The 19,474-nt window shown below is 55.7% G+C and overlaps 1 protein-coding gene across 3 annotated transcripts; it reads right to left on the bottom strand.

The window, feature by feature from the left end:
* Window positions 1-2,644: 2,644 nt before the first annotated feature.
* On the bottom strand, window positions 2,645-16,476 carry MAFK (MAF bZIP transcription factor K). Of its 3 annotated transcripts, none has more exons than XR_012831481.1 (3): window positions 8,205-8,276; window positions 6,148-7,005; window positions 2,645-5,680 (listed from the first exon to the last, which is right to left on the bottom strand). XR_012831481.1 is itself a non-coding variant. In XM_075718306.1 (3 exons), the coding sequence occupies exons 2-3, from the start codon at window positions 8,238-8,240 to the stop codon at window positions 6,571-6,573; spliced, it is 471 nt and encodes a 156-aa protein (XP_075574421.1). In that variant the 5' UTR covers window positions 8,241-8,284; window positions 16,447-16,476; the 3' UTR covers window positions 5,888-6,570. The 3 variants fall into 3 exon arrangements, 2 of the variants coding, with proteins under 2 accessions (XP_075574421.1, XP_075574420.1); XM_075718306.1 differs by lacking the exon at window positions 2,645-5,680 and adding an exon at window positions 16,447-16,476 and having other exon boundaries at window positions 5,888-7,005; window positions 8,205-8,284; XM_075718305.1 differs by lacking the exon at window positions 2,645-5,680 and adding an exon at window positions 12,504-12,611 and having other exon boundaries at window positions 5,888-7,005; window positions 8,205-8,284.
* Window positions 16,477-19,474: the final 2,998 nt, after the last annotated feature.

The following is a 19,474-nucleotide window of genomic DNA, read 5'->3' on the forward strand; positions in this document are numbered from 1 at the left end:
AGAGAGGCAAGAGCTCACGGCTCAGGCTGGGCGCTGTCACGGCCCTCAAACCGTTACGCTGTCAAAACGCATCCACAGGGAACAGAAATACCAACGGCATCGTAGGCTGAGCGCGTTCCCCAGCAGACACGGTCCTGCGCTCCTCTGCTAATGCGTCTCCTCCACCTCAACAAGGACGCGGGGAAAGCTGGCGGCGAGCGCACGGGTGACCTACACAGAGGCCCGGCTGTGCCTGGAGCCACGCCAGCAGGCAGCTTGGGAGGAACAGGCTTTTCTCGCTGCCAGCAGCAGGCTCCGGTGGTCGGCAGATTTGTTTTCCAGTTGTCGCTTGTCCTCAGGCTTTCCCCAAGGACAAGGCTGGGCTGCAGCTATTGTTTCTCCCGGTGCTTTTTGGGCTTGGGTCAGGCAGGTTTACAGCCTGCTGGTGTCGGGGATGCATCCTCATGGGGCACGCCCCGCCATCGCACCCGCCAGAGCTGGGGCCGACCACGCGTCCCCCGAGCGGAGGGGAAGGAAGGCGGCCGCGAGCGCCGCAGCAGAGCCCGTGCTCTCCCGCATGGCTGCTTGCCTCGCAGCGCCCAGTCGGAGGCAGAGAGCCTTCTTTTTTTTGGGTGCTAGCACCTACCAGTGAGCGCCCGGGCCCAGCTGCTGAGAGGCAGCTGACTGCCAGACCTACATCGGAGAGCAGGATTCGTGCTTTTGCAGCCCTGTTTGCAGAGACTCTTCTCCCCCCAGCTCTAGGACTTTCACCTCCCCTAAGCATGGTGAAGGTTGAGTTTCCTTTCACTGCTGAACCTCCACCTGGCCCATTCCCGATGCCCTTTTCCTCCTGAACTAACGCTCCTCCATCCCTCCAATAGACACAACTGGCCTACCTCCCTCTCTCCATCGTCACCGGCTGCTCGCTGCCCTCTTTCCAGGCAGGAGCTGAAGCAGCTGATGATGATTTTCTTGCTCAGCACAGTGACTGCAATCACCCCCCAGGCTTCACCCCCGTCCCTGCTCAGCCAAGCCTGCCTGGCCCCACCTCTGGCACCTAATGACCATCCATTACCTGCTGACACACAAAGCCTTTGCAGCCCTGCTCCTCTCCCCTCTGCCCTGCCTCTAATTCCAAATTTGGCCGACGCACCCATCTGTCTCCAACCTGTTGCCACAACCCAGCCCAGGCCAGGTATTTTCTTCCTTCAGCTGTCCCCTAAAAAAAAGAACAACCATTTGGAATAGGGGATTAAAGCTAACACAGACCCTAGGAGCTCACCGGCACAAGGTACCACCTCCTTAAAGCCCCAAAAGGGAAAACCAGAAACACTGATTTAAGGGGTTAAAATAGTTTATTCACAAGCAGCCGCAGAGGAAAGCGGTGAAGGGATTATTTCACAACCCAAAGGAGGAGAGGGGAGCACCTTTCGCCAGCACCGTGACCTGTCTCACAGCACAGGGTCCCCAGGCCTGGAGTGGCCTCGTGCAGCCAGCTTCAGCATCACGACTGCAGGCAGGTGCCCGCGGAGCTGTCGGGCCCCGCTTCCGCTGCCACAAATACCCTGGTTATACACAAAGGCGCAGCTGGGTTAGAACAGATATGTGTGGTCTGAGCATAGGATCTACCAGCCAAGCAGCTTGGACAAGAGCTATCCCGTGAGCGTGTTCCAAATACAGCAGGGAAGCACCACAGCCATGCTGGGAGATAGGTGAGCTGGCTGCGCCGGGCTGGGTCAGATGCTTGCAAAAGCCGGAGCAGCAGTGACACTCGCCTTAGGCCAGCCTGCCTCCTAAAAACACATCGCTCACCGGCAGCACGGCAGCCGACAGTCAGCTGTATGCTGCACCGGGGATGGGCAGGCAAAAAAAAAAAAAAACCCAACCCAACAACAACCAAAAAAACACCAAAAAAACCCAACAACAACAAAAAACCCCAAACAAACAAAAACAGAAAACCCCACACCAAAAAAACAACCAAGCCAAACCAAAAAAAAAAAAAAAAAAAAAAAACAACCCCACCAACCCCAAAAACCCCCATGCCACTGAAGATCAATTTAAGCTCTAAAATGCTGACCATAGACCAGGGCAAGTCTGAAACCAGAAAATGCTTTATTGGAAAGGTACAAAAAAACCAGTCACTGCAGCTAAATTTACAGCAATAAATTACGTTGTGGCTGTCAAGAGAAAGTAATGGACACATACACAGGGCTATTCGCCTTACAAACAGGAATCCACATTGCTTGGTATATCAATAATTTATTTTATAATAAAAAAGCAGCACAAAAATAAATATTGAAATGAAATTACTGAGTAACCACAGAGGATAGAATGAGCTGGTGATAAAAAACAACTTAAAACAGAAGACTTCTATCATTAAAAAAATGAAAGCAAGTATCCACCATCTACGGAAACACCCCAGCAGACTGAAATACAGACGAAGGAAAACAAATCCACGTTACAAAAGTTTTTCGGTTTTGTTTCTTTTTTTGTTTGTTTTTTTTTTAAATAAAAACAATCAGGACAATGAAGTTTAAATGATTCGAGAGAGAAAAAAATGCCACCTTCTCCTCCTCCCCGGGTCCGAGCCGTCCAGTGGCCTGAGCGCTCGGCGCTCCCGTGGCATCGCGCCCGGCCCTGCCACAGCTCGCCTCCGCGCCGGCTCGCCCGCCAGCACCTCGTCCCCTCCCCAGCCGTCCCCGGAGCTGCGGTGTCACCCAGGTCTCTAAGCTTGCGCTTTGCGGTCTCCTCCGGCAGACAGCAGAGTTGGGCAAGAGCAAGAGACGCTGACTTGCTTCAAAGGGATCTGGAGCTGCCCTGGAGGGAAAGGTTCCCCGCTCCCAACAGAGAGCACAGCAAACACGTCTACAAGAACAAGAGATGGCCCTCCCGGTCCGGGCCCAACGCTTTCGTCTTCTCCTGCCTCCCGCCAGCCCGCAGTTCCCACCTCACGCTGCGGATGGGGAGCAGCCAAAGAAAGGCCAGGCCCAGGGGAGAGGATCCCAGCACTCAAATCCAGAGCCCCCGCTCCTCAGCGGGGCGGGGGAGGACAAATTAAGAGGGGCAGAGAAGGGAGCCCCGGCATCCAAACTACTGCAGCAAAGAGACAAGCGAGAGGTACGGCTGCGGGGGAGCGCCGGAGCCGCCTGGGCGACTCTGCGGGCAGCAGCCAGCTCCCCACGCAGCGCTCGCCCTGGGTGTCAGGCTTGCAAGTGCAGGACGGAGAGAAAAACAAAACAAAACAAAAAAAAAACCCAACAGAAACAAACCAAACCCCAGAGGAATGCAATGCGACAACCCCAAGCTGGAGGGCCCTCCGGGGCGGAGGGTGGAGGAGCTGGGTCTCCAATGCAGTCAACAGCTTTCGGGTCATTCCTCCCTCCACGTTACCTTGCAATTCTGATCCCTCTGTGGAAGTTTAGCCAGGACATTTCATTCCCCTCCAGGTCACCACCCAGGGAGCCCTGGACTGGCAATTTCTTTTAATAAAGATTTACAGTATCAAACTTGGAAAAAAAATTATTTTTTTTTTTTTTTTACGAAAAATCTGTACGATAAAATGTATATAATTATATATTTATATATATATTTCTCTCTCTTTAAATATTTCCACGTGGTCCTTATGGATATCCAATATGGATTACCTACCATGGCTATGGTATCAACAGCTTTAACAACACCCAGGCCTCTTGTTCTTTATCGAGTGACCAGAGATTTAAGTGCCTACCAGCACTAAACTAGCAATCACTTGGACAAGCCTTTGGCACCCTTCCAAGAACTGGAAAAAAAGGAATACTTGGCCGCAAGGGAAGTGCCACGTAAAGATATGTTTCTCAACTCATTCCAACAGCAAGAAGACCCCATGGAACAAAGTTCGACCTCTTTCCCCCTCGGTGCGACTGGTCTGATTTCCCCGGCGGGGGGGGAGGGTCAAGGACAGCCAGAGGGTGTTCCTATCTAGCCAGGAATGTTATGGAGCTCTGGAGCTGTTTTAAAGACTGGAAGCATTTGGGCATTTTCAAGTCAACTGGCCTTTTTCATTAAAGTTTTCATTTAAAGCCCCAACAGTGCCAGGAGTCTCCATTTTGCCTGTTTTCGGAGGCACCTGTAAGGTCTGGGAAAGTTTCCAATGTCTGTGAGCTGGAGAACATGAGAGGACCAGGAAATGACAGTAACATCTTTCTCTTCCTCAGCTTCTGCTGTGGGAGTCAATAACTGGTACTGATACACAGGACATCGATCTGCCTGTTCGGAGATAGGGAGGGAGTGGAGGAGAAATGAGGTAACGCTAAGTGTCATCCAAACTCTACGTGTTGGAAAATCACTTGAAGGAAACTCCCTGCTCCCCTCCATAACACGTGGATCTGGCAGGGGTAACGAGCCTTCAGGAAGCGTTTCACTTACACCCTTTCTGGCTCAGTAAGGTCACGGATGTCGATGTTGAGGACTGAACGAGAACCAAGTCTGAGGTTTCTCTTTTCATTAACCTATTTCACAAAGGACCCTCCTGGGAAATCCAGAGACTCTGATGACAAGGTGAAAAAAAAAAGAAAAAGCAAGCTAACAACTTCTTCCAAAGACAAGTAGGGCTTCACTAAATTTCTACAAACTTACTGCCATTCAAGGCAAGACAAAGCCTCAAACAACAAATTATACTGGGTGCCTGTTCACTGTCCCCTTTGCAAAAACGGTGGCACTTGATTATTCTCTTTCAGTCCAAAACACTCGTGAATTCTCCGTGATCTTTGTTTTCTGTTGTGGAGCCCAAATCCTTTAAGCTCTTCTCCTCAACTTAAACTTCAGCAATCTCATTCTCTTCTCACCTGCGTGACAACAGGCATCGTCCATTCCACAAGTCTCTGACCTGCCCTGCAAAACTCACAGTCCCTTTTCTTTCCTACTCCAAAAAGAAAAACAAAACAACAACAAAACACACAAACACCAACATAGCTAATTTTTTTTTGTTTTTTTGTTTTTTTTACAGTGACCTGGAAACATTCGTCTTTTCAGCGCTGCTGCGCAACAGCAGAATCTCTCCTTTCGGCTTCTCACCTTCTGCCCATTGCCGAGCCAGAAATCCCTCTCCCAAACCATTGCTCAGAGCCATACGAACGACTTCTCGGTCCCAATTCTTCCATCCCCTACACACACACACACACACACTGATTTTCCATCCTGCCCTCTGTGGGCCTCTTGGGATAATTCACCCATTCCCAAGAGAAAGCATCAAGTTTCAGGGTCACATTCACACAGGTTGTCTGAACACTGAGGGTTGTACACTGTACTCTTTGGATCCCAACTTCAGCGCCTGACATACTGCGGAGAGGAAAAGACTTTTCCAGCTCCCATCCGACCTCTCCATAGCCCTTCTCCGGTCAAAGACTGGTGAGCCCAGCTCTCCAGCTGGGATGTTCACTGCTAACCTACCAATGCTTTTGTCAAAGAGGAGGCTCTGTAACTTCTCTCCTCCCGTCTGAACACCATTGCCCTCTAGTTACACTTCAGTGCTTTAAAAACATCTTTCTGAAATACTCTGCACAAACCCCTTCTCATAGTGCTGATCCCAGCAGAACTGTCCCACCTCCTCACAGCCAGTTCTGCCTCCACCTGGTAATACTTGCAGCATTTTTCCTCCTCATCTCCCCTTCTCCTCCCCATCACACAGCTCTTCACAGCATTTACTGTGCCCCCCTCCCTTCAGCTTCAGGGAATCCAGGAAAAAAAAAAAAAAAAAAAAAAAAAAAAAGAGCCACTACTTCAAGACCGCGGATCATTTGGAAGAAATAAACTGCATAAATATACCCAATTCACAGGCACACCTTAGGGAAGGAGCTATCAGGAAACTTGGGCTTGGAATACAGGAGGCTGCAATGTAGGTTTTTATAGGCCACACAGGTAATGGGGCATATTAAAATATGTAAAATATATGTATTTTTCCATATTTTAACAGCATGGATTGAAAACAAAAGGGTTATTCCTAATGGGTGTGGTCAGACCCAAGCATTAGTCTCCATCGTCCTCCCGCTCCCACCCACTCATAGCAGGATGAAATCTAATCGAAAAAGCCTATATCCCTGCCCTCGTAATATCAGATGGAAGTGGGGAAGGTAGGGGAGACCCTTCTTAAAGGGAGTAGGATGCCACTAAAGGAAACTCTTTTTGCCATACATTCATCTCACGTGATGATTTCTACGGTCCATCTGTTTCCTGGCTCTTGAGCATCATTCACAAAGACTCCGGAGGCTCCTCAAGTATCTTCTCCCAGCTGGAAAACTGCCCACAGCTGAGAGGGGTTTGGGGAGGCAGGGGGAAGAAGGAAGCAGATCTTGCAATTTGTACTGCATACAGAGCTCAAATCCTGGACACGAGAGGTTGATGGAGCCACCGAGTCCAGACAGAAGCAGCCAGTTAAGTTCCCTTTGTAGGTTTGGGTTTGTTTGTTTGTTTTTTTTTCTTTTTTTCTATTTTTTGCACTTTTGGAAGAGAATTGTTAAAATGCCAATTCTTGACGTGACCAAGGATTCCGGAACAATGCATAAGAGCCTTTTCCCCTCCCTTCTGAAAGGCTGCTAGTTCCCCCCACCGAGGGCACTAGGACGCTGCTGAAAACGGCACAGAACTGGATGAGATTTCGGCTGATTTCACAATGGTGATGACACTGGTGGTGGCAACTTTGGTCGGGGTAATAGGCCCTCGCGCCACAGTACGAGCAAAGGTCTGGAGTGCTTCGTACTTGGAGCGCAAGGCGTCCAGCTCTAGCTTCATGCTGCTGTTTTCTCTGGCCAGCTTCTCCACTTCTTGCTGCAGCTCAACCCGCTGCCTCTCGAGCTCCTCTTTCTGAGTCACGCGCTTGATGCGGCAGCTGGCAGCGTAGCCCCGGTTCTTCAGCGTGCGCCTCCGCTGCTTCAGACGGATGACCTCCTCTTTGGTGAGACCCCTCAGGTGCTGGTTCAGCTCCCGTACGGACATTGACACGAGTTCATCATCACTCAGCACTGGGGCATTCTCTCCTGACTCCTCCTTTACCTGCAAATACCAACAGCACAGGGGTAGCAGCAACCCTTACGCAAACTGCTGTTCTGGACAGTGAAAAGAGACAGGCCACCCCACAGCAACGTGACACCCCTACCTGGAAAACACCCCCGAAGCACGGTAGGGAGCACATGCTCCACTAAGACATCTGGATAAAACATGACAGAGATCTGAGCACTGCTGTTGTCTGGGTTTGGGTAACCCTCTTAAGTCGGAGAAAACAGTGAGCCTTACACACCCAGGATGAACTGAACAGCAAGATTTTTAAGGAGATAAATGTAAAGCAGACTGAAGCCCTTTGCATTCCTTTGCCAGGACCCAGAATTCATACTGAACGCTAAAGATGACACCTTTTCCCAGCATTATGCTGGGACACCAGTACAGCATCTCAAAAGCAGAACAGCCACTTGTATGCAGGGTTTAATCAACATTTTGTGGCTTTTCATTGAAGACTGCTCATCCAAGTAGTAAACAAAACCAACCCTGCTTGGCTTCAAGGACCACAGCCTGATTTGGGTCTCCTTGTGCACGGGCCAGACTCTGAAGTTACACGAGAAAGACACCAAGGCCTTGTGCCTTTTTCGCAAGCAGGTTTGCTGCCACAATTATTTTCAGAATCATAGAATCATTTAGGTTGGAAAAGACCTTTAAGATCATTGAGTACAGAACCTTTGAGCCATCATCCTTTTGTCTCTTCAGAAACTGCAGATCTGGAATGAAGAGCTAAGACACTGGAAAGAAACTGCAACAACGCATGCACAACCCATGCGCCGACCGCCACCAAGCTGGTACGTCCGAGGCATTTACTGTCTCACAGATCTGAGAGACACCAGCTGAACACAACCTTTCCCTGGTGCCTCCCGGTCCTTAGAGTAGAAGTACTTCATTGACAGGCCTGGGAGCACTGGTTTCAGGATGCTGCCAATACCTGCTACAGTCAAAAGTCTCGTGATAGCAACTGGGATACTCTAGTCTCCACACCATCCCAGAGACTTTAGACTTCTTTCTGGGTATCACCGGTATTCTTCTACCCTAACCTTTTCTGTAGATAGCGGGAAATTGTATTGGTACCCATTTATAAGAGTCTCTCAGAATGAAAAAGAACAGTCATGTACGACCGACGTCGCATGGAGCATGGTTTTGCAACAGCCCCCCCCGCCACCCAGCGTCACCCACTTGGCCTTCTTCCCTACCTTTAATGCCTTGTTCGGTTTGGGATTAGTCGTCATAACCTGAGCACAGTCTTCTGGACAAAACCGCTCAGAAATTGCAACTGGAAAAACAAAACAAGATTTTCAGGTTACAGTAATCTCGGAGATGAAGGTAGGAAGAAGATACCCAACACACAGTCCAAACCTCCAACTCAACCACCATTAAAAGAAATAACCACACAGTTGTTTAAAACACTGCGATGGATTCAGAGATCAGTTTACCCCACTCATCAGATACAAGAAAGAGAAATCTGTGTTGATAAGCGCATTGCTGTTTAACACTAAAGACCTCATACTTTGCTATTAACTATACTAAGATTAAGCAACGAAGACAGGGCAGGGAGGGGGGAAAGGACACCGGCTCCCGTCTGTAAACAACAGTGACCCTAACCACCATACACCGCCTTGCGATACGCCATCCCTTCTCACGGGGAGCGCAGAGTGCGGCCGCCCAGGCCCAGTCACCTGCTCACCTCCCTCCGGAGGAATCCCAGACGCTCAGAATGGCCTATTAGGGACTGAATTAAGAGTTACCTCCGCTCATAAAAGGCACTGAAAAGCCACAAGACAACAACTCCCTTCATTCTTATTTTGCTTATTATTACCCCGGCTCGAAATTGAATCAGCAACCCAGAAAGAAGCTGCCTGGTTTGTAACCTGCTTTCAGTGCCGTCCCCACCCAAAGGAGACACTACCAGAAAGCCCAAGCAACAGAAACAAAAGCCCCCCGATAACAAAGCAAGGCAGGAGTTCGCCTCTCCCAACGCACCAAGACTGTTGCTTCCCAACGCTCTTGGCCTCTCCAGGCTGTGAGAGCCGACCTGCCTGATATTTCTAGTGACGTGGAGGCATGTCCACCGACAGAGACCATCCCCTGCCGAGACGCTGCCCTTCACTCTCACCTTAGCCGGCGACTACACCCCTTCGATCAGCGCCTTGCAGAAAATCCACCTGCCCGCACCTCCACCCAAAACCTTCGCCCCGCGGTGACGGCAGCACGGCGGTCCGTCGGGTACCTACCGCGAGAGAGGCGACCGCAGCCGTGCCACCATCACAGCCTCTGCCTATCGCTCCCCCAGCGGGGAGGGCGCGAGGTGCCGGTCCCCCCCCCGACGCACGGCGGCTTCCAGGGCTGCACGCCCAGCGGCACCGCAGAGCGCACAGCCTGTCTGGGGGGAGTCCTCTCTCTTCCCCCCCCCCGCTCTCCAGCCCAGCCCAAACCCTCCCCGTTTCCACGTCTGCATCGTGTCACACATCCTAATCATTCATGAAAAATCCAGCCAAAGCATCCCAAGCATGATTCCCTTCTGATAGTTGCCATGGTGACCTTGGGAAAGTAGCCAACCCGGAGACAGTCGCCATGGAAACAGAGAAGCCCAAAAGCAATGACTTCAGGTCATGTCTGTGCAAAGACATCACGAGGTCGTCGGAGAGTAAACAAACTCATTCATATCTGCAAACAGGGGGTGGCGGGATTCGGGGGGGGGGCACAAAGGTGGGGTGCAGGGACCAGCGGGAGCTGTGTGGGTGAAGGTGCTGGCTCAGCCCGCGCTGCTGTCACTTGAATTTTATCAGTCCAGACACCTCACCGTCACACGACTTACGTAAAAAATCAAGATGAAGAGCGGGGTGGGGGCGGGGGGGGAATAAACCTGTATCGCAAAGCTGCGAGATACTATCCTAGATATTAGGGAGCGTATTTAGGCGCCTCCTCTATTTTTAAGCCTGAGACAGCACAGCTCTCCATGTCTGGAGGAGGGACAAGGACAGCCGCACAGCGCACAAGCCAAGATGCTCCGTGATGAATGGACCACTTACAGCAACTGGTGTGCGCTGCGTTTTCTAGAGCATCACCGAGTCCCTTCCTCCTCTCCTCCGGCACCGAACCCCACCCTGGGCACACCTCCAGCAGCCCCTGCCTCACCGGGGCTGCCGGAACGGGCCGGGCACGGGGCAGGGGAGCGAGTCCCAGTCCCCAGCAGCCGCCTCCGAGGGACGGGGATGCGCCCAACCTCCGGCTGCTGCCACGCTGCGCGTTTCGCGCGGGGGCTGACTGCAGGCAGGGTCTCCCGCGAGCACGGGCGCCTCTTCAGACCCCAGCCCATTCGCCGTCCATCGCTTCCCCTCTGTGCCGGGCGTTCGCCGCCCACCCCTACCTCCAGGCCAGAGGCGCAGACGTAGGCGCTAGCACGGAGGAGGAAGGAAAAAGTTCCTCGTCCCGGCCAAACGGTCCCGGCGAGTTCAGGAGAGCAGAGGCGCTGCCAGTGCGTAGAGGAAACGTCCGGCAGCCCCCTCCCTGCAGACGCAGAGCGCCGCGGGCCGCGCAGGCAGTTGGTGCCATAGTTATGCAGTGAGTCACCAGCTGTTTACAGAGTTTGAGAGCTCACATTCCCACAGCATCAGAAACTCTTCCTTCCCTCGGCATCCCCCCCTCCCTCGCCGCCCCCATCCCTACAAGGAAAGGGGCACGCTGCCGTCCCACTGGCGGCACTCCGCGCTGCTAAAACCGGAAAAGGAAAGTCAAAAAGGAGGGGGAGGCCGACGACAGACCCGTCACACCCACCGATTACACAAAAACCCTTTTGATCCTCACCCAGCGCGTCTTCAAAGCGCTTTCTACGCCAGCCGATGGAAAAACTGAACAGGGCCGCTTGGCTGCGTGGAGATGGAAAGAAATGTAAAGTGTCGCGGAAAACAAGAGCCGAGGGGTGAGGCTGCCTTCCAGCGGGGGTCAGCGCGTGGGCTCGCCTGCCACCCCGAGCAATGCTCCGGCTCCACGTGACAAAACCCCTTCTGGTCACCTGTTGCTCCGTGTCGCCAAAGCAACATCTCCTTACCCCGCGCATTCCTCGGCGGACGGCACGGACGCCTTCACGCTCGGCACGGGGTCTTGTGCCACACGCCTGTCACCGCTGCACACCAAAGCGCCCCGGATGGGCCGGCATCCCTCCGAGATGGGCTGCGATCCATCCTATTGCACCAGGGGCGATGTGCCAACGCTGCTGCTGGCACAGAGATGAGCAAGGAGGTTCGGGGCACCGTCAGGAATCGCGACGCCGGGCCCCCCCTCAAACAAGGGTGGGAGATGGGGGTCTGCCCTGACCATAAGGGCAGGATTTGGTAGCGCAAGTAGAAACGCTCAAACAAGCTCAAGTCTCGCGCTCAGACACGAGCGCCAGCACGAGTCTTATCGCTGCACCAGATGAACTCACAGGTGTGGTCTGGGCTCTACTCGAAACCGATACAACAACACTCGCAACCCTCACCGACAGGCCTCCAGGGCCTTGGGCTCTGCCTCCATCTCGCCACCTACAAAACTCTTCCCATCAGGACTATTTGGGACTATTCAGCTACCAACCACAAGCAACTAAAACCAGCACAGCATCTCCCACAGTTAGAAGGCAAAACCCCCATGACAAAAATCATAAACCATCGTGCAAACATGGCACATCCAGCAGCGTTCCCTAAACATGCCGCACAGGGGTCTTCGGGGACCCTGCCCGCGATTTGATTACTAGAACCCTTTTAGTCTTTACCCTATTCCTGCCCTTCTTTCCTTAATTGCATTTGCTGCATCACGTCTAAAATTAGGAGCTCAGCTTTTTGGAACAAGGACCACATTACATCTCTATTCTGTAAGCAGCGCGACACACTTTGAACGCTACATAAATAAAGCGGCGAGTAGTAATACACCAACTGTAAGGGGCAAAGGCTTTTCCAGTGCAGCTCCACGTTTGTATTTAAACCAAGTGTTTTGACTGTGGGTTACATAAAGAGCCCTTGTAATCCTGCAATAAAGTTACCCATTGATAGCCTTGCCAACGCCCTCTCCCTCTCTCAGACGACTCCTACGCCTCTTGCAGCATCCTCCCAAAAAACTGGAGGTCTCCAGCTGACATCCCAAGCCTGATGGTCTCTGCTTGGACCATCTAGACATCCCCTGTTCCTTTGCTTTGAAAGGGGAAGACGGCAGAAAGCCTGACTCGGGCAGAGGTAGGACAGAGTTTTCCACACAAGGCTTGCAAATTAAGAAAAAAAACATGCCAGAATGAGATTTCAGACTTTCCACGCTACAGGGCTTTCAAAGCACGTTACTCATTAAGGAATTACTATAAAGTCGCTGCCGACACCCGACAACTGCAGATGAACTCGAATTTTAAAAGTCTTTCTACACCGAAAGACAAAGCGCGGCCACAACACGAGTGCCTGGCAGACAGCCCTGCTGGTGTTTAGCTTCCATCCTCAGACACATACAGCAAACTGAAAACATGCAACCCTCACCTTCAGCCAGGCCAGCGATGACTTCCAGAGGGCAGAAAACCAGCGTAAGGTTCAAGCAGCGATGGGGATCTCTGCCATCACATCTCAATTCAGCACCGACAGCTATGCAGGGAATACTCTACTCATTCCCAAATGTGGTGATTTAATTCCCAGGCAGCCGTTTTACTAAAGTTATCTGAATTTCTCATTTATCCGCAAGTTATTCCCAGCTCCAGAATGGTAGCCAAACAGATGTGCCTACCAAGGATAACATGAGAGCTGACAGGTGAAGGGAACTACAGATGCTTAAATCTTCGTCACCGTGCCTCTGCCGCTCGGAGGCACGACACGGATTCCCAGCACATTGCAGCATGGTAGACAGAGCACCATCCCTCTCCCCATCATTCAAAAAGCCATTCTCCTGCTCTGACAGTCTTCACACATCCTGTAAGGCAGACTGACGCTTGTCACTCATTTGTAATGAGAGCGGGGAGGGATGGGCTGATGGTGTGAATCAGAGAGTAGAAGCATATGCGAGGCAATATATTTGACATGAAGAGAGAGAAGACACAAGGAGGGGGTGAGTCACTGTTTACTGTTCTAGAGGAGCTCCATGCAGCCCTCGCCCAGCTGGCCAGCTTTCCATTTCCCTTATGGATCGGAACCAGCATCCAACGGCAAAGAGGAGATTCAGGAACCTTCAGAGCGCATTTGAAAGCTGCCAGGACACGGCTCTCTGAGGCGCTCTCTGGGGAAGCCTGGACACGGATCAGACAGTCTTCAGTGGTTTGGTAAACAACCTAGTCAGATGCTGCAGAGAGCCTGTGGTTAGGAGCAGAGGATACAGAGTACCAGGATGGTACACTTGCGTGTCACCTCAGAAAATTCACAGAGGAGGTGGCTGAAGGGGAAGGGTATGCAGCAGACAGCCCCGGTACTGACAAGCATACAGTACTTCTTCCATCATGCGCTTATAAAACGCAGTGACAGAGGTACACGAGAATTACACTTCAGCATCACCAGCCCAGAGATGCATCTGCCCCAGACAGCCAAGCTGAGCCACCGAGCAACAAATAACTTGCTTGGACGCACAGACGGATCCTGGGGCAGAGCTGGGATTCCTAGCTTCACCGCTCCTGACCCCACGTGTCAGCCACCAAGTCAGACATCTTCACGGACTGCTAATAATGGAACACAACGGCATCGCTATTCAGGGTCCTGCAATATTGCAAAGCAGTGGGATTCACTACACAACCCGTCCCTCCGCTCGGGAGCTTAGCGGCAGGGCAATCGCTCTCACTACTGCCTTTGCCCCCTCAGCTCTTGTGTTGATGGTCACGCGGCGCTGCATCGCTTTCTGCTTGTTTCATGCTTGGAAGGCTACTCTGCCTGAGTTTGAAGATAGCCTGAAACAATAGCTCGGACAGAAGTGGAAACTGCCTGTTCATCTCTATAGGGTGCTGAGCCTGAAACTTCCCAATAATTGAAAGTGCTAGCGCTGCTCAAGTATTTCACAGCTGGATGTTTACAAAAATAATCAGTGAGAGAGCTTATCCCACAAACCCCGACTGCCGCGGGGGCCAGTGCTCCCAGCTGTCCTTTCTTTGCTTCCCAAACATCTCACGCAGCTAGAGGTTTTCAATACCAAGTTCTGCAGTGCATTCCACGCCATTAATCATTTTCCAATGTTGATGAAAACAAGAGTGCATCAAGCTGATCTGTATTTTTCCCTTTCAGGAGGCACACAGCGGTACCAAACTCCTTGCCGCAACAGATTGCCGAGACGGGCGACGGCGCAGAAATGAGATAAAACATGACAAAGCACACTGTCCTTGACAGGCAAGCAAAAGAGAAAAAAAAAAAAAAAGCGAACACATTTCTGCCTCTGGTTCAGAAACACTTGCAAAGCAGGGTACGAGCCTGGCGTAATACAGCTAGGAACATCTAACACGGCTCAGGTACAAAGCCCTGACAAGCTCAGAGCCCGCAGAAGCGGGCAGGGTGTCCTGACGGCGAGAGTCACCGCACGCCCTGATCTTGCGGCAATCGCCCCGTCGCCGCCGGACAGCCGTCCGGCACCTCGGCGGGTAGGAGCAGAGTTAACTCCGGTGCCGCGCAGTCCTGCGCGCTGCCATTGGGCAACCACGGCGTCCATCACCTCTAGGAAGTGACTGCACGAGGAAGGCTTCTCCGCAGGCAGCACCGCGTACACACGGAAGGAGAGGGGGAAAAGCGGAGGAACGCGCGCCCGTTTCATCAGTGAGAAAAATCACAAGGTAAAATCGTTTGCTGCTAAAACCCTGACAGCACCACGGCGCAGCGTGCCGGCTAGGGTGCAGGGCTGCGCTTCTCCATGGACAGAGCTTACAAAGACTGAAAGTTCAAGAAAAAGGCGTGCAGCTTTCCGGGGAAACACTTTCCTCTTACCGGCTCCCCCCGCCTCCACAGGCCCAGCTCAGCTCTAGGACTGCGCTGGCAAAGGAGGGGGCGGCCAGGTGAAAGCGAAAATGGAGGCCTTTCCCTTTTCTGTAACAACTTTGCCCAAAGGGGGCTCGTTCCTAATTTGAGACCTCATGGCCTGCTTTCGGCGGAATCTGTAAAATAAATCCTCCGCGGAGCAGCCCACGAGGGAGGGGAGCGGGTTCTCAGCCTGAGGAAGAGGAGGAGGCCTTTCTCAAACAGAGCCCGGCACACCGTGAGAGTTCGGAGATCCCAGCTCCCCTCGCTCGCGGCCTGGACGCTTCCCCAGCTTGTGCCACCGCCTTCAGCGGGAGCTGGGAAGAGGGTTCCCCCACCCGCCCCGTTTCTGGCTAAATCCCCAAGCCGTCCCGCGCCCACCGGACAGCCACACGCCGCTGCCCGCTCCCAGAACGTCGCCGTCCCCTCGCCTCCCGCCGGCGTGCCCCGGGAGGCCGCGGAGCGCCCCGTTTTCGGGGCTTCCCCCTCCTGCACAAGCATCCCTCCCGACAGGCTCCGGGACCAGCCCGAGCGCACCACGGGTCTCCCCCCCTCTCACCCCAAAAAGAAGCGGTGCTCGGGGGAGATAAGCCCCCCGCTCCCCACCACAGCCCTGACCCCCCCAGCCCATCCGACGGGGAGCGAGCAGCCCGGCCGGCGCTCCCCAGCGGCACCGGCTGCTCCCGCCCGATAAGGCGGGGCGGCCGGGGCTCACCGAGGCGCCCGCCACGCCCGGTCGCCGCCGCACGCCGCTGCCACGCTGCCCGGCACCGGCTGCGCCCCGGTTCCCTCCGTACTACAAAAGCAGCTATTTTTAGACTGCGCAGCGTGCGGCGTCACAACAGGTTTCCTCGCGTGTATTTTAAGAACCATTCAAAGGCAGAGGCAGGCTGCGCGCTCGTCCTCGGGGCGGGGGGGGGGGGGGGGGAATGAAAATAATAACAGGCGAGCGGAAAGCATCACCCGGGCGCACACCCGCCGCCCCCTCCCGAGGGCTCCCCGAGCCCCGCGTCCCCAGGGGGGCGGGGGGAGCCGCCCGCCCCGTCCCGCCGGCGACCGAGCAACGCGGGCCCCGCGCTGGGTTTGAGGCGGCGGGGAAGGCGGCACCGCTGCTCCCCGGCGCCCGCCGAGCCCCCGCCCCGGCTCCCCCGGGCGCTTGGGGGCAGCGCTCCGGGGGCAGCGCTCCCCGCTCCCCGCTCCCCCGCGGCGGGGCCGCCGCCCCCCCCCCCTTCGCCGGGGCCCACGTGCGCGCCGCCCGGCCCGGCCCGGTGCGAGGGGCGGCGGCACCACGTGCCCGGCGCGGTGGTGACTCAGCACTTTTACCTCCGCCGCCCCGCCCGCCCGCGCCCAACCGGACCCGACCGGACCGAGCCGGGCCGGACCGAGCCGCTCCCGCCAACACCCCCCACCCCCCCCCGCCAATCGGCGGCAGCGCGCGGCTCCCCCCTCCCCGCAGCTCCAACACCCCCCCCCGCCCCCGCCCCGCCGCGCCCCGGCGCCTCCTCACCTGCGTGCCGGCGGGAGCGCGCGCGCGCGCCCGGGGCGGGGGCGGCGGCGGGGGGCGGCGGCGGGGGCGGCGGGGGCGGCGGCGGGGGCGCTGCGCGGCTCCCTCCCTCCCTGCCAGCGAGTCCCGCGGACAACAACAAGCGCGGGGCGGCCCCCTCCCCCCCGCCGCGCCGCCGACCAACCAGCGCCCCCGCCGCTTCCGGCATGGCGCGTCACGCCGCGCGTCACCCCTGACGGCCCCGCCCCGCCGGCGACGCGTCACCCCGCCGCGGCCACGCCCGCGCGCGGTTCATTCATGGGGAAGGGCGCGGGGAGGGGGGCGGGGCGCCGCCGGCGGCACGTAGCCACCACCCCCGCCCCCCCCCCCCCCCCCGAGGCCTGCGGCGCCGAGCATCGCGCCCCGGCCCCCCCCGCCCCGCCCCCCGCGGGCCCCTCGCCGAAGGCTCCCGCTGGCCCGGGACAGCGCGGGTGGAGGGGGCGCGGCGTGGCCGTGGGGTTCGGCACCCCCGCGGGCGGGTGGGTTTGCAGTGAGCCGGGGCAGGCGGCGGCGGGGGAGCGCGTCCCGGACACCTTGAGGATCGCGGGGGTGACCGGTGGCGACTGTGGGCCCCGGGCTCCGTGAGGTGGCCACTGGCGGGGCTCGCCCTCCTCCACCGGCCACCGGACCGGCCTTGGCCCCGCCGCCGCCAGGTCCCAGACCCCCCCCCGAGGGCTGCCACAGGCCCAAATCCTGCCCCAGCGCCAGGTCCTGCGCCCAGTCCTCGCTCTTTGCTTGCGCGATTGCGAGAGGTGCTAAGACAGCGCCCTGACCCCAACGGCGTGAGCAGCGTTTCGGACCCTGGGAACATCCAACGATGATGAAAATGCGTCCAAAAAACGTAATAACAGGGCTGGTTGACCAAACCCAACTGCCTCCATCGAAACTGGGCTCCCTTTGATTTTTTTGCATTTGTAACTATATTAGAAAGTCTGAGTCGGCCCCGTGCAATTTGTGCTTTCCAGCCTTGGGGCCAAATATCCTCGTTGGGGCAGATCTAAGGGCCATAGTTGAGGCTTTGAGTAAGATCCCATCTTTCGCTGCTCCCTTTGCACAACATGAGCTGCAAAACGCAGAGAGCCCCACGCCTGGCATAGCCCCCCGGGTCCGCGCGGCCGGAGCGAGCCTGGGCTGAGGCAGGGTTTGGGCAGATGCACCACCCCGCTATTAAGAAACCCCTGTTTTTTATTGGATCTGGGCTAATGAGGTTGGTTAAAGCTCCCAGGCGATGGCACAAAGCTGGCGCCTGGTGTGACTGCAACAGCGTTGGCCTTCACCTCTCCCAGATTTGCAGGCTCTGGTTGAAAACCTGCCCCAGGCGCTGGGGCCAGGTGAGCTCAGGTTTGGAAGGCAGGTTTCACCCATCCCTCTGGTCCCCGCTGGTGCCTCTGAGGTTTGTCTCTGGATCTCCTTTACATTCATGGAGGGTTCTGGTGCCTCAGAGAGCCAAGACAAACAAGGAGAGGGGTGCTGGTCGTGGGAGCCTTGGGGCCACCGATGTCCCCAGCATGGCCACCTGCCCCGCTGCCTTCTCCGGGTGGTAATAACCAGGAGTGGCCAGAGCTGTCCTGCATCATCCAGGGCTTCTCCCTGAGATGCCCATAAGATGGCGGTCCCCCAGGGCAGGAGGGATGGGCTGGCTGTGTCCTAAGTGGGGGGTCTCACCCTCCCTGGTGACAGCCCCACGCATGGGGCTCAGCAGAATTCAGGTATTTTCCCCAGTCTTTGCAACAACATGAGCTTGATGGATCACGCATGGCATAGGGAGGGTCATGGTGCCTTGAATTCGATTTCTGGGTAAATCGCCCTGTTCCCAACAGCTCTTACTTTTTGTTTTCATTCCCTGCGGAAAGCAACTGTGTTCCAAAGGTCTGTTGTCCTTTGCTGCTGACCTTTAGACTGTAGGGGCCTTCGACAGCAAGCAGCGAGCAGCTCTCCCCCAAGAGTGGGAAAGCCTGGGCAGGGAGCGTGCAGTTGCCTACACTCGCTAACCAGATGAACAGGAGTGCATGGGAGAAAGGACCTCTGGTGAAAACCTGGATGGAAAAAGAGCTTTGTTTTGGGAAGTGTGGGGTTTTGTGGGGCTAGCCCACACGCTATGGGCTCAAAAGACACCCGGCATCACGATTCCCTGAAGCCATGGTGCAGGATTCAGCACAGGCACCTCTTCCCTGCTGCTTTGGGAAAAGTGCTGTCGCCCTAAAAGGAGGGTAGAGGAATTAATACACTGAGTTTTGAGCCCCTGCGTGCATTCAGGCTGGGGAAAATCTAAAAAATCGCTGATCTCCCATATTCTCCACCTCGGGGCTATTGAACGGCATTGCATGTAGATACATATATTTAAAAAAAACCAACCCAAAGCACACGAACCAGAGAAGCGAGCGGCTGAGGAGCCACCGGTGAGGCGTGTGTGGAGGCGCAGCTACTAGAGAGGAGCGGTAGGAGCCGGGCGCCTTGTAGGGTTTTTACGGTGGAGCAGGCAGAGCTGCAGCGGCTGGGAGCCCTGCCTGAGCCCTGCCTGCTGCCTGCTGCCTGCCCGCTGCCTGCTGCCTGCCCGCAGCCACAATGTCAAGAGGAGACACGTGTATGTAAGCGCCTGGCATGGCCGGAGCGGGGCCCAGGCAGGCCGAGCAGGGGGGTCCTGGGGTGCGATGCCTCCCTGTGCCAGGCTGGGGACCCCCCCCCAGTGCCACCGCTGCAGGGTGACATCGCGGGGCGGCCTGGCATGAGCATGGGTGCATGGGCCGGTGGCATGCCGAGGTCCTCGGGGAACGCATACCGGGTGCGACGGTGCTGGCTGGCCGCGGTGGGTGGGTGCTGCTGCCCCCAGTGCCACCCACGCGTGGGGAAGCCACCGGCGCTTGCATAAGGCTGAGGCGCTGCATGGGGCAGGCGCTGCCGCTCAGGGGTGGCTTCGGAGCCAGGCCCTGGCAGGTTGAGCCATTTTGGTGCCGGAGCTGGGGGGAGGGCTGCCAGGGAATAAAATCTGCTT

This window comes from Pelecanus crispus, chromosome 11, assembly GCF_030463565.1.
Source record: "Pelecanus crispus isolate bPelCri1 chromosome 11, bPelCri1.pri, whole genome shotgun sequence".
Lineage (NCBI taxonomy): Eukaryota > Metazoa > Chordata > Aves > Pelecaniformes > Pelecanidae > Pelecanus > Pelecanus crispus.

Coding starts and splice junctions, on each gene's coding strand:
- MAFK (XM_075718306.1), bottom strand. CDS start 8,240: ATGACGACTAATCCCAAACCGAACAAGGCATTAAAG. Junction 7,006..8,204: donor AACCGAACAAGGCATTAAAG/GTAGGGAAGAAG, acceptor TGGTATTTGCAG/GTAAAGGAGGAGTCAGGAGA.